This window comes from Choloepus didactylus, chromosome 3, assembly GCF_015220235.1.
Source record: "Choloepus didactylus isolate mChoDid1 chromosome 3, mChoDid1.pri, whole genome shotgun sequence".
NCBI lineage: Eukaryota > Metazoa > Chordata > Mammalia > Pilosa > Megalonychidae > Choloepus > Choloepus didactylus.
In genome coordinates, this window is record NC_051309.1 from 57,198,709 (window position 1) to 57,214,052 (window position 15,344).

Genomic DNA, 15,344 nt, shown 5'->3' on the forward strand with positions numbered 1-15,344 from the left:
CTTAATTTCTTCTACTAGCAGCTCTAAAATTACAAGATAGAGCCTACATCTGAAATTCTACTGAAATGGTATCTGGACTGCCTATCTGTAATCTGATCAACATGACTAGCCAACAGTAACAACTACGTTAGATTGCAGACAAATGAATTTCACCCAAACAAAACCTGTTCTATTTAAATTACAAATCAGATTTTTCCATATTCAGTCAGTAGGTCTGGAAAGATTTTCATTAGACACGTCCAATCAGTTAACATTTGGACCAAAGCAGCAATATATGCACATCCTTCATCCTTGCATAGTAACTTTAAAATGTTTATTTACCTAGTAGTTGTAAATACTCACTAAAAGCCAAAAATATGATTGACACATTAGAAATAAATAAATGCAACATTTTTCAGGAATGTGATCCTAAAAACTGTGAGGATAATCATGCAAGAACTTGTATCTTCAAAAATTTTAATATGTTTTTAAAAGTTTTCTCTGCTGTATGTTTTAAATAAATCATTTATTTTTTTCTTTGATAGATATGTATGCATGCTCTACAGATGTTGGCTTATTAATAAAAAATTATCAGTTTTTTGAAGACAATATTTTTCTATTTTGCTTATTAGTGAACAAGCAATTCAGCTTCATTAAAGGTTAGAAATAAATGAAAATTGATATTATACTAATCTTTGAATTTATAAGAAATTTTTCATACCAGCAGAACAGGGTAACTATATACTTTATGATTAACAGAGAAGGTATTATTAAACAATTTGCACTGAGAATATAATCATAATAGAACAGAAATTAAATAATAATAGGTTATTTCTTTTCTCTGTTGTAGACATTAGCTTGTCTGAGCCTTTTCATAAGTTTATCAGTTGTACCTAAAGAGACAATTTTGGACAATGTCAAATTATTTTTTTAGAGAAAAAAATTAACACAATTGGGAAATATGGTTTGGTTTGTAATAAAAGTTCACAGTAATTTAAACAACTATTTAGCTAAAATTTCCATGCCATAGTTAGCTGTCACTGAAAAGAAAAGATTCACAACAGGCAGTGTGCACGGTGGCTAAAGGCATGGGCTCAGAGGCCAGTCTGTCTGCAACAAATCCCAGATGAGACCCTAATTAACCTTGTTATTTTGGGCCAGTGTCATGACTTCCTTGTTCCTCAATTTCCTCATCTGTAAGACAGAGATAATGATAGTGCCTACTTCATAAGACTACTGTGAGGACTCAATGGTTAATATGTGAAAAGTGCTCAGTTATTATTTTTCAGATTTTAAGTACAGGTTTAAATTTTTACAATATATTCATACTTCAATAAAATTTCCATATGGCAACATTTCCGCTTAATACACAAAAACTTAATTAGTCTAGTAATTAACTGTCCCATTTAAAATATAAAAAGAAAAACAATTCATTAATTTGTAAAATATTCTATCTTGCTTCAGACATTAGTCAATCAACAAAGAGACTTGAGACATGGCCATTACATATACATACATAACAAAGATAAATGCTTAAGGTCTAAAATAACAGACCTAAACAGTTTAAGAAGCTACTAAATTATTTAACAATCTCTCCATCCTCACCTTAATTGCTTTCTTGTACTCTTTCCATGTCTACTTTCTGTTACATGCTATTTTTCTTGTTTTGAACTATCACCACCTGAGTATACCACCTCTGTTTCCTATTTAATATAGGTTTTCATAAAAATTTGTCACTAAACTCTGTGTACTTTGCCTGCATAGATGATATCTATAGTATTCTACACAGGAAAATAAAAAAATAAAATTAATAGGTATGAGTGGCTCAAAATTTTTTCTGGATTTTATAATTGGTTGTATGATGTATTAAGTTTTGCAATTCCATCAAAAATGCTTTGAGTTGCTTTCAAAAAGAATTCTGTCAAAGAAAACATTCACTTATTTCCCTTAAAAGCTTTTATTTGAATTAAGAAGAGCTGCTTTTCAATGTATATTTTCACTTTTTTATATGTTCAAAATACTTCATTTATTATTATAAGGTATTGTTTTTAAGGCAGATTTTAATTTATAGTTAAAAATATCCTACAGTCCAGTAGTAAACATTTCATAATAATATCTAACATGTAATGAATAATACATATTATTCTTTGTTTGTTATGGTGAAGTCTCAGATCTCGTAAACTTGGTAGCTACAGGTTTCTGACTTTTATTAAGCCTCTAAAAAGAACTCAAATAATACATAAAATGTGAAAATTTGGCATTGCTTTACCATACAGGATTATTTGCTTACAAAACTTACATTGATTAATTTTAATTAAAGGCATAGTTTATTAGATTTACCTTGAAATAAGACTTTTCAATATTAAATAATATTATTAAAACTATATTACCAGTAGTCATTCCTATGCTTTCTCTTGAGTAAGACTTTAAAAAAATTAAACCTGGACATACCTCTAACATTAATTGTGTAAACTCTTCATTACTAAGGAATGTCGGCTTCCAGTCCTGTCGAATTTCACTAGCATCTGACTGTGCAGTAATTTCTGAAAACAAATTATTTGAAACATTAGTGGCAAATTCTAACCATCAAGGGGAACATGAAAGTCCTGCAAGTCACTATCTCTCTTCCCACTCTAATTCAAGACAGAACCACAGGTAATAACATTTATTGGTCTAGGTATCGGGAGGTCCTGGTTTTGGTACGATAAAATATTTGAAATAATGGTTTCTTGGATTTGATTTCTTGGTCCCTTTCGTCTCTAATTTTTCTCTAGGGAGCTTGACAGCCTCTATTGATGAGATAGGGCTGAGATTTCTTCCTGTTTGACACAATGGAAAAACAATATATTACTATTAACTCAGGAAAAGCAGGTAAGAACAGGTTTGTTCTAAGAATTTTGAAAAAATCCTTTTTCCCCCCTTCCTTTCCTTGATATTCAGCTGGTATCAGATAAGAGGGCACAGATAAGAATATGAGCCTGGAAGAAAGGAGCCAAGGCAGGCAGTCAGCCTGCTTTTCACAAAGAAGACCTAAGCCTGCCTATTTGCCAAGAAAAAATTCCTCCCAGTTTTAGATGCTCTATCTTAACTAATCAGAGACTAAATTAAGACTTTGGGCAAAAATTTTAGTGATTTTGCTTAGTGTCCTCTTTGTGTATACTCTTAGTGGTAGGGAGATAGTCAAGAATTTAGAGATCCCTGGTTTAGAGCACACATTTTATTACAGCAAATACTATTTAATTTTGCTATATACTTCTAATGGATTTAGTTAGGAGAAAACCATTCATAATTGATGAAATCTGAACTACTTAGGAACAAGTATTTTCACATTCTTTAATGCAGACATATTACTACCAGGCAGGATAAAAATTATAAAAATACTACATCCTAGATTATACTCTACAAAATATATTCTACTTTGTAGTGAAAAGTATGGGCTGAGTTGTTTTGGTCTTTTTATCACCAGATAAATAAATTTAGCATGTTAAACTGCCACCCAAAATGTGATATTTTAGAAATATCTGTACTAGAATATGCAGAGTAACTAAGAAGTATAGCCACCAAGTCTGTGGAATGCTGTCATGCTTTTCAGATTCACATTAATTATACACACTTAGAAAAGAGGATTTAAATCCATAAGTAAATCCCATCAAGTTTAGTCAAACACAGGCCTATTTTAGAATAATAAGTACATAAGAATTGCTTCTAAATTTAAGGTAAATTTTATTTTTGTGAAATAAAATTAGATACTGAATTTTGAAACAAAAACAAAAACAAAAAACCTGATCTACCTAATGCTAAAATTAATTCTCTATTGTCAGAGGAGAAATACATGCATTTTCACTTCATTCATTCAATAATCATTTATTGAACTCATACAGTATATAAGAGACTGATTTCAAGACATGTACAACCTAAAATGGGGTATTGAGGTTAGTGAGAATGCTATTTTATTTGTAAAGGTGAAATGTAATGACAGTGGTGGCAGTAAAAATGATGAGAAGCAAGGAATGTAAAATGGCACAGTCAATGTGGAAAACAAAATGGCAGTTCCTCAAAAAGTTAAATATAGAATTAACATATAACCCAGCAATTCTACTCCTAGGTATATACCCGAAGATACTGATAGCAGGAACTCAAACAAATATTTATACTCTGATGTTCACAGCAGATTATTCACAACGGCCAAAAGGTAGAAACAACCCAAGGGTCCATCAGCAGATGAATGGACAAACAAAATGTGGTACACACATACAATGGAATATTATTCAGCAGTAAGAAGGAATGAACTTCTGTAATAGGCTGCAACATGGATAGCCCTTGAAAACACTATGCTGAGTGAAATAAGCAAGGAACATGGATTCTGTATGTTCATGGATTCTGTACACAAAAGATCTAGAAATAGTAAATTCATCAAGTTAGAAAGTAGATTAGATGTTGCCATGGGAAGGGAGGAAAAGGGAATTAATGCTTGGTAGGTATAGAGTATTTGTAAATTTTGGAAATTTTTAAATAAAACTAATTTTTAAAAATGAAGAAAAGCAATTTTGACAAATTTACAGAAAAATTAACAGAAGTTAGCAACTGACTATATGTGCAAAGGAAGATGTAAAACATCCAAAAGTCTTTTGAGGTTGAGGCCTGGAAGATGGAAAGGATGGTGGTATAAAAATAGAAAAAGGAAATCTGGGAGAAAGAAGTGGCTTGTTAAAATGGAAAGGAGTCTTCTTTTTTTTTTTTTTTTTTTTTTAATCATCATTTTATTGAGATATATTCACATACCACGCAGTCATACAAAACAAATTGTACTTTCGATTGTTTACAGTACCATTACATAGTTGTACATTCATCACCTAAATCAATCCCTGACACCTTCATTAGCACACACACAAAAATAACAAGAATAATAATTAGAGTGAAAAAAAAGCAATTGAAGTAAAAAAGAACCCTAGGTACCTTTGTCTGTTTGTTTGCTTCCCCTACTTTTCTACACATCGATCCATAAACTAGACAAAGTGGAGTTTGGTCCTTATGGCATTCCCAATCCCACTGTCACCACTCATAAGCTACATTTTTATACAACTGTCTTCGAGACCCACGGGCCCCGGGCCGCAGTTTAATAGTTTCAGGTATCCACCACCAGCTACCCCAATTCTTTAGAACCTAAAAAAGGTTGTCTAAAGTGTGCGTAAGAGTGCCCACCAGAGTGACCTCTCGGCTCGTTTTGGAATCTCTCTGCCACCGAAGCCCATTTCATTTCCTTTCACATCCCCCCCCTGGCCAAGAAGATGCTCTCCACCCCACGACGCCGGGCCCACATTCCCCCCCGGAAGCCACACTCCACGCCGCCAGGGAGATTCACCTCCCCGGGTGCCCGATCCCACGCAGGGGGGAGGGCAGCGATCCCACCTTTCAAGTTGGCTTAGCCAGAGAGAGAGGGCCACATCCGAGCAACAAAGAGGCATTCAGGAGGAGACTCTCAGGCACAAATACAGGGAGGCCTAGCCCCTCCTTTGCAGCAACCGTCTTCCCAAGGGTAAAACTTATGGTAGAGGGCTCAACCCATCAAACCACCAGTCCCCTATGTCTGTGGTCATGTTAGCAACCATGGAGGTGGGGTAGGCGAATACCCCTGCATTCTCCACAGGCTCCTCAAGGGGGCACTACATCGTTTTTTTTTTTTTTTTTTCCCTTGTTTGTCTTTTTTCTTTTTTTTTTTTTTTTTAACTTTCCCTTCTTTTTTCAAATCAACTGTATGAAAAAAAAAGTTAAAAAGAAAACAAACATACAATAAAAGAACATTTCAAAGAGACCATAGCAAGGGAGTAAGAAAAAGACAACTAACCTAAGATAACTGCTTAACTTCCAACATGTTCCTACTTTACCCCAAGAAAGTTACATACTATAGCAACATTTCAGTGAACTTGTTCCTACTACATCCATCAGAAATTAACAGACCATAGTCATTTCTGGGCATCCCCAGAACGTTAAATAGCTTATCTGTTCTTCTTGGATTATTGTTCCCCCTTCCTTAATTGCTCTCTACTGCTAGTTCCCCTACATTCTACATTATAAACCATTTGTTTTACATTTTTCAAAGTTCACATTAGTGGTAGCATATAATATTTCTCTTTTTGTGCCTGGCTTATTTCGCTCAGCATTATGTCTTCAAGGTTCATCCATGTTGTCATATGTTTCACGAGATCGTTCCTTCTTACTGCCGCGTAGTATTCCATCGTGTGTATATACCACATTTTATTTATCCACTCATCTGTTGATGGACATTTGGGTTGTTTCCATCTCTTGGCAATTGTGAATAATGCTGCTATGAACATTGGCGTGCAGATATCTGTTCGTGTCACTGCTTTCCGATCTTCCGGGTATATCCCGAGAAGTGCAATCGCTGGATCGAATGGTAGCTCTATCTCTAGTTTTCTAAGGAACTGCCAGACTGACTTCCAGAGTGGCTGAACCATTATACAGTCCCACCAACAATGAATAAGAGTTCCAATTTCTCCACATCCCCTCCAGCATTTGTAGTTTCCTGTTTGTTTAATGGCAGCCATTCTAACCGGTGTTAGATGGTATCTCATTGTGGTCTTAATTTGCATCTCTCTAATAGCTAGTGAAGCTGAACATTTTTTCATGTGTTTCTTGGCCATTTGTATTTCCTCTTCAGAGAACTGTCTTTTCATATCTTTTGCCCATTTTATAATTGGGCTGTCTGTACTATTGTCATTGAGTTGTAGGATTTCTTTGTATATGCAAGATATCAGTCTTTTGTCAGATACATGGTTTCCAAAAATTTTTTCCCATTGAGTTGGCTGCCTCTTTACCTTTTTGAGAAATTCCTTTGAGGTGCAGAAACTTCTAAGCTTGAGGAGTTCCCATTTATCTATTTTCTCTTTTGTTGCTTGTGCTTTGGGTGTAAAGTCTAGGAAGTGGCCTCCTAATACAAGGTCTTGAAGATGTTTTCCTACATTATCTTCTAGGAGTTTAATGGTACTTTCTTTTATATTGAGATCTTTGGTCCATTTTGAGTTAATTTTTGTGTAGGGGGTGAGGTAGGGGTCCTCTTTCATTCTTTTGGATATGAATATCCAACTCTCCCAGCCCCATTTGTTGAAAAGACCGTTATGGCTCAGTTCGGTGACTTTGGGGGCCTTATCAAAGATCAGTCGGCCATAGATCTGAGGGTCTATCTCTGAATTCTCAATTCGATTCCATTGATCTATATGTCTATCTTTGTGCCAGTACCATGCTGTTTTGGCAACTGTGGCTTTATAATAAGCTTCAAAGTCAGGGAGTGTTAAGTCCTCCCACTTCGTTTTTCTTTTTTAGAGTGTCTTTAGCAATTCGAGGCATCTTCCCTTTCCAAATAAATTTGATAACTAGCTTTTCCAAGTCTGCAAAGTAGGTTGTTGGAATTTTGATTGGGATTGCATTGAATCTGTAGATGAGTTTGGGTAGAATTGACATCTTAATGACATTTAGCCTTCCTATCCATGAACATGGAATATTTTTCCATCTTTTAAGGTCCCCTTCTATTTCTTTTAGTAGAGTTATGTAGTTTTCTTTGTATAGGTCTTTTACATCTTTGGTTAAGTTTATTCCTAGGTACTTGATTTTTTTAGTTGCTATTGAAAATGGTATCTTTTTCTTGAGTGTCTCTTCAGTTTGTTCATTTCTAGCATATAGAAACATTACTGACTTATGTGCATTAATCTTGTATCCCGCTACTTTGCTAAATTTGTTTATTAGCTCTAGTAGGTGTATCGTTGATTTCTCAGGGTTTTCTAGATATAAGATCATATCATCTGCAAACAATGACAGTTTTACTTCTTCTTTTCCAATTTGGATGCCTTTTATTTCTTTGTCTTGCCGGATTGCCCTGGCTAGCACTTCCAGCACAATGTTGAATAACAGTGGTGACAGCGGGCATCCTTGTCTTGTTCCTGATCTTAGAGGGAAGGCTTTCAGTCTCTCACCATTGAGTACTATGCTGGCTGTGGGTTTTTCATATATGCTCTTTATCATGTTGAGGAAGTTTCCTTCAATTCCTACCTTTTGAAGTGTTTTTATCAAAAAGGGATGTTGGATTTTGTCAAATGCTTTTTCAGCATCTATTGAGATGATCAATTGATTTTTCCCTTTCGAGTTTTTAATGTGTTGTAATACATTGATTGTTTTTCTTATGTTGAACCATCCTTGCATGCCTGGAATGAACCCCACTTGGTCATGGTGTATGATTTTTTTAATGTGTCTTTGGATTCGATTTGCAAGTATTTTGTTGAGGATTTTTGCATCTATATTCATTAGGGAGATTGGCCGGTAGTTTTCCTTTTTTGTAGCATCTTTGCCTGGTTTTGGTATTAGATTGATGTTAGCTTCATAAAATGAGTTAGGTAGTGTTCCATTTTTTTCAATGTTTTGAAAGAGTTTGAGTAAGATTGGTGTCAGTTCTTTCTGGAAAGTTTGGTAGAATTCCCCTGTGAAGCCATCTGGCCCTGGGCATTTATTTGTGGGAAGATTTTTGATGACTGATTGGATCTCTTTGCTTGTGATGGGTTGGTTGAGGTCTTCTATTTCTTCTCTGGTCAGTCTAGGTTGTTCATATGTTTCCAGGAAATTGTCCATTTCTTCTACATTATCCAGTTTGTTGCCATACAGTTGTTCATAATATCCTCTTATAATTTTTTTAATTTCTTCAGGATCTGCAGTTATGTCACCTTTTTCATTCATTATTTTGTTTATATGGGTCTTCTCTCTTTTTGATTTTGTCAGTCTAGCTAGGGGCTTGTCAATCTTGTTGATCTTCTCAAAGAACCAACTTTTGGTGATATTTATCCTTTCTATTGTTTTTTTGTTCTCTATGTCATTTATTTCTGCTTTAATCCTTGTTATTTCTTTTCTTGTACTTGGTTTAGGATTGGTTTGCTGTTCATTTTCTAGCTTCTTCAGTTGATCCATTAGTTCTTTGATTTTGGCTCTTTCTTCCTTTTTAATATATGCGTTTAGTGCTATAAATTTCCCCCTTAGCACTGCTTTTGCTGCATCCCATAGGTTTTGGTATGTTGTGTTCTCATTTTCATTCATCTCTATATATTTAGCAATTTCTCTTGCTATTTCTTCTTTAACCCACTGATTGTTTAGGAGTGTGTTGTTTAACCTCCAGGTATTTGTGAATTTTCTAAGTCTCTGATGGTTATTGACTTCTAATTGTATTCCATTGTGGTCAGAGAATGTGCTTTGAATAATTTCAATCTTTTTAAATTTATTGAGGCTTGTTTTATGTCCCAGCATATGATCTATTCTGGAGAAAGTTCCGTGAGCACTAGAAAAGTATGTGTATCCTGGTGATTTGGGATGTAATGTCCTGTAGATGTCTGTTAAATCTAATTCATTTATCAGATTGTTTAGGTTTTCAATTTCCTTATTGGTCTTCTGTCTGGTTGATCTATCTATAGGAGAGAGTGATGTGTTGAAGTCTCCCACAATTATTGTGGAAACATCAATTGCTTCCTTTAGTTTTGCCAATGTTTCTCTCATGTATTTTGTGGCACCTTGATTGGGTGCATAGACATTTACGATTGTTATTTCTTCTTGCTGAATTGCCCCTTTTATTAGTATGTAGTGGCCTTCTTTGTCTCTCAAAACATCCCTGCATTTGAAGTCTATTTTATCTGAGATTAATATTGCTACACCTGCTTTCTTTTGGCTGTAGCTTGCATGAAATATTTTTTTCCATCCTTTCACTTTCAGTTTCTTTGTGTCCCTGTGTCTAAGATGAGTCTCTTGTATGCAACATATTGATGGTTCATTTTTTTTGATCCATTCTGTGAATCTATATCTTTTAATTGGGGAGTTTAATCCATTTACATTCAACGTTAAAACCGTGAAGGCATTTCTTGAATCGGCCATCTTATCCTTTGGATTATGTTTGCCATATTTTTCCCTCTCTCTATTAATATCCTTTATTGTACCCATACCGAATCTCTTTAGTACTGAACCTTTCTCCAAGTCTCTCTGTCCTGTCTTTGTTTCTCTGTCTGTAGGGCTCCCTTTAGTATCTCCAGTAGGGCAGGTCTCTTGTTAGCAAATTCTCTCAGCATTTCTTTGCCTGTGAAAAATTTAAGCTCTGCCTCAAATTTGAAGGAGAGCTTTGCTGGATAAAGTATTCTTGGCTGGAAATTCCTCTCACTCAGAATTTTAAATATATCGTCCCACTGCCTTCTCGCCTCCATGGTGGCTGCTGAGTAGTCACTACTTAGTCTTATGCTGTTTCCTTTGTATGTGGTGAATTGCTTTTCTCTTGCTGCTTTCAGAACTTGCTCCTTCTCTTCTATGTTTGACAGTGTGATCAGTATATGTCTCGGAGTGGGTTTTTTTGGATTTATTCTATTTGGAATTCGCTGAGCATTTATGATTTGTGTATTTATGTTGTTTAGAAGATTTGGGAAGTTTTCCCCAACAATTTCTTTGAATACTCTTCCTAGACCTTTACCCTTTTCTTCCCCTTCTGGGACACCAATGAGTCTTATATTCGGACGTTTCATATTATCTATCATATCCCTGAGGTCCATTTCGAGTTTTTCAATTTTTTTCCCCATTCTTTCTTTTATGCTTTCATTTTCCATTCTGTCATCTTCCAGGTCACTGATTCGTTGTTCAACTTCCTCTAGTCTTGTACTATGAGTGTCCAGAATCTTTTTAATTTGGTCAACAGTTTCTTTAATTTCCATAAGATCATCCATTTTTTTATTTAGTCTTGCAATGTCTTCTTTATGCTCTTCTAGGGTCTTCTTGATTTCCTTCATATCCCGTACTAGGGTCTCATTGTTCATCTTTAGTTCTTTGAGTAGCTGCTCTAGGTGTGTCTCTTCTGGTCTTTTGATTTGGGTGCTTGGGCTTGGGTTATCCATATCGTCTGGTTTTTTCATATGCTTTATAATTTTCTGTTGTTTTTGGCCTCGTGGCATTTGCTGACCTTGATAGGGTTCTTTTAGGGTTTGTAGACCAGTTGAAGTCCTTATCTCTAATTTATCAGATCTACAGCTTCGTGGAGTACACTTTCTCTAACTAACCAGCAGGTGGCGTCCACGAGACACCTGTTCTCCACAAGCCAGATCTCCCCTGCTTAGCCTTTTTGGTGAGTGGGGGAGTGAGTCTTGTGGGGCCCAATTGGTGTCCCAAGCTTGCGTGTGTAGTTGGTGTTGCCTGCCCTGTATGTGGGGCGTGTTTCTGGGCAGTCGGGGAGGGGGGGTGGCCCTAACAATCAAATCTCCCTGATGATCCTAGAGTTTTAAAGCTACTGCAATAGTCTAATCCTTCAGTTCAGTCCTGCCACAGTTTGTCTCTGCCACTGACCCACAAGTCTTTGGTATTGGCGTATGGCTCCTGAGACTTGCAAGTGGGCCCCTCTTCCAGGCTGTGCACCCCGGGTCCTCTGTTGAGGGATGACTGTGCTATGTCGCAGGTGAGTGCCGTCCCCCCAGGGCAGTTCTGGGCTGCTGGGCTGTGTTGGGAGGCTCCCAGTCTGCTCAAATGATGGCTGAATGGGGCTCTGTTAATTCACACAATGCTCCCCCTTCCCAGCTCTGGGACATTCAGCTGAGGTTGCAGGGAAGGCTAATGTCCACGCCCAGTTTTGTGGTGTGTGCCTGTTATTTGAAGCACTTCCGTCACACTGGGTTGTCTGGGGCAGCTCTGGGCTATGGGGCTGGCGATGGGCAGGAGTGTTTCCTGTCCACCAGGATGGTGGCTGTGAGCGGACACCCCCCTTTTCTTGGGAAGTTGTGTTGTTTAGTGAATTTTCTCAGCCACTGGATTATTGCCTTTTGTCTCAGAGTTCTCTTAGTTCTGCTCTTGACTTGACGTGCCCAAATTTCAATTCTTTGAAGCTTTCTGTATTGAGCTTCTTAGAGTAATTGTTTTAGAAAAAGCAAAAAGGATTTAAAAAAAAAAAAAAAAAAAAAAAAAAACGGCCCTCCTCAGAGATCTAATGGGTTATTGAAATGCTAATAGACAAAGCAACCAGGGCCATTAAGGAAAGGTGCCCAGGGCAGAGAGATCAGCCTTGCTTCGGGATTTGCATATGCGCCTCAAGGCCTGATCTCCACCCTTCCCCTTTCTGTGTTCACCAGAACTCCAAAAATCCTCTGCTTTTATTTTGGAGTTTTTCGTGTTGTTTTTTTTCTATGCCTGTCTCCTCTCTGCTGGGCTGGCTGCTCTCAGAGTCTCTGGTGTCTGGCCTCAGTCTATCTATGGTTGGAGTTTGAATCAGTAGAATGAGTTTCCGGTAAGAGCAGCCACTGCAATTCTCCCTTCTCCTTCCTGGAGCTGACAGCCCCTCCTCCCCCGGGACTGAGCCTGGCAGGGAGGGGCGCGGGTCCCCTGGCCGCAAAAACTTACAGATTTCGCTGATCTCAGCAGTTCCACGTTTTCATGAGTGTTGTATGAAGTATGCCCAAAGACAGATTGCTCTGTGGTGTCCAGTCCACGCAGTTCCTGGCTTTTTACCTACTTTCCTGGAGGAGTAACTAAAACATACAGCTCACCAGTCTGCCATCTTGCCCCGCCTCCGGAAAGGAGTCTTAAATACACTGAGTTTGAGGACATGCAAAAGAAAGATCCAGAGGACCAAGATAGATACGCTGCATCACAAAGATCTAGGATATAGTAGGCACTCCTAAATGTATGTTGAATGAAAGAAGAAACATACCACAGAATCTTGTAAAAGGCAACAGATTTCTCTTTCTTAAAAAAGCTGAGGAAGCGTCTGTTCTTAAGCATCAAGGCTGAGATTCTAACTCATTACACTTTAAGAGAGAGAATGTTATTTAAAAAATAGCACCTATTTTACAAAGGTGAAAATTTACCTTTATGTTTTCGTAAAAAATCAATGCTCTTCTGTAGAACAGTGGATTTGTCCATCTTTCTAGCATTACCAGGAAGCATGGATCCCAGTTCTTTAATAAGAACATTAAATTGATCTCTGCGTTTCTTTTCGGATTTATTTCTAGACACTCTGATGAAATGAGAAGTTAAATATTTATTTTCTAGGTTACCAAAAATATACAGTTAATTTGGGTAATAAGTTTTCATCTCAGCTTATCACTAAAGAAGCTTTTAAATATAAAGCATTTAGACACAAATGTTTTCATGAAAGCAAGAGTAAGCCAAATTGTATTCAATCTGAGGTTTTATTTAATCTAATATTTTCCAAGGATAGTGTTTTCCTTAAAAGTTATTGTGAATATTACTGAGATACTTTTTGTACAAATACATTTAATGTATAAAAAAGAATTAAAAATTATTGGGAGAAAATTATCCATCCAATATAACTTTTATATCAAAATAGAAATCCAAAAACAAAACTGTCTCTCCTGCCAGGCTTACCCACCCTTTCTTCTTTATTCAATTCACTGTACGCCCACATTCCAGCCTCCAACACAAACTGCAACCATTTGTTTACATTTTATGTCTTCATTAAGCTGTGGACTCCTTGAGAACAGAGCTCAAATTTTTCATCTAAGCAATGAAGTGCAACACCTAACAAACATTAAGCACTCAAAATATATGTGCTAAATGAATAATTACTGCTGTTCTATGGAGGCAGTATATGTAAATCACAGGTAGACAAATGCGTTTATTTCAATTTATAAAATAGGAGTCTTCTGGAAAACATATACAAATACCTTGAATTGTAATTAACTGAATTATATTTGCCAACTGAGTTACTGAAAATAAATAATTTTTAGCTCTACTTTTGACTGATTTCAATATAGTCCTGATGTGTAATTTTTTTTGTTTTAAGCTTCTCAGCAATCCTTCCACTCTCCCTTCTCTCCTTATATAATATGTGAAGCAGTAATCAGTAAAAAAATACTTATTTGTATGGAAAACTCTTAAGAACTAAATAAATGCAATTCTTTATAAACCAATTAATCATTTTGTAATACCTCTAATTATCTGCTTTGTGAAGTCAGATTTTCTAACCCAGATTTTGTGTAGCAAAGCACAGTAATTTTCCAAAAGGACAGAGGATAATTTCTTTTAATTTACAAACTGCATACTGATATTCTAAGTTTTATTCTAATATATCTAAATTCTTAAGGCAGATAACTTTTGGAAACTTTTGATTTACTATTTACTATTATATTTATTTTTTCTTCATTTGTCTACGATTTAACATCTCAAGCAGAACTACCTTTTTGCTTTGTCCTTGTCATCTTCTTCCACCAAACCATCAAAAATACTACCATCATCTCTAAAAGACAAAAGAAAGTGAACAGAGAAAATAAGAGCAGACTCCCTAAGCAACAGCAATACTAAAATGACATCAATTCAGTTATATCCTAGGATTTTTGTAACGTTAACGGACTGCACAAATTCAAACTCATTAACTACTAACCTATTAACTAATAAGTTAGAAAATGTACAGGTATGTTTTAGTTACATTTTTAAAAGTTTATTATAATATCTTGTTTCAAACTTTTAGAAATCAGTGATAACCTATAGGAAGTACATGTATTGCCATTATATAAATTTATTTACTTGAAATTGTTTTATTAATTATAATAGAATACTTAAAAAATGTTTTCTGAGACATATATTTTATCAAACCACAAATTACTTGTAAACATCACAATAGTCAGCATATTAGCTTATAATTATACATTTTCATTCATTTACTGATTACTTTGATAAATGTTTATTAGCACCCATGTGCCAGGCTCTGTTCTACATGTGGTTATAGAGCAGTGAACAAGACATATACGTCCCTGCTCTCCTGCAGCGTATCTTCTAGTGGAAAGAAAGAAACAAACAAACGGAAAATGTTTGATAAGTCTTATTTTTAAAAAGGAGTGGTGTTTTGGTTACCAGGTGGTTACTTTAGACTGAGAGGTCAGGGAAGGCCTTGCTGAGGTGGGAACATTTGAGCTAAAATCCAAGTGACAAGAAAGGACTGGCATGGGAAGATCTAGGGGAAGGGCACTCCAACAAATGAAATCAAGAGCACTGGTGGCTAACCCCCTAACTTAAAGAGCAATATTAAACAGTTTCAGATGATCTATGAACTTTTATATGAATTCACTATTCACTCCTTTAGCCATACATTTCTGTGGCCTATAAAGGCCTATAAAGTGCTCACTGGACTCATTATTAAAAGCAACTGCAAATCTTGTATCACAGGTGTTTTTAACTGGCGGTCCATAAACAGACTCCTGGAATTCCATGTATACCCTGAAATTTATGAAAACTTCTGTCTGTGTATGCACTTTTCTTAGAGGGTTTATAATTTCACGACATTAAGAGAGATTAAAAACCCGTATTAACAAGCATTGTTTTATTATCTGAGTCTG

The 15,344-nt window shown here is 36.0% G+C and overlaps 1 protein-coding gene across 8 annotated transcripts in view; it reads right to left on the bottom strand.

The window, feature by feature from the left end:
- Positions 1-15,344, bottom strand: part of CLOCK (clock circadian regulator) — a 147,804-nt gene that overhangs the window by 47,073 nt on the left and 85,387 nt on the right. For all 8 annotated transcript variants that reach the window (XM_037829844.1, XM_037829843.1, XM_037829842.1 and 5 more), the window contains 3 exons: positions 14,189-14,248; positions 12,858-13,006; positions 2,431-2,522 (listed from right to left, as the gene is read on the bottom strand). In XM_037829844.1, coding sequence (XP_037685772.1) covers positions 2,431-2,522; positions 12,858-12,936 — 171 coding nt within the window. In that variant the 5' untranslated portion in view covers positions 12,937-13,006; positions 14,189-14,248. The remainder of the gene's footprint in view (positions 1-2,430; positions 2,523-12,857; positions 13,007-14,188; positions 14,249-15,344) is intronic.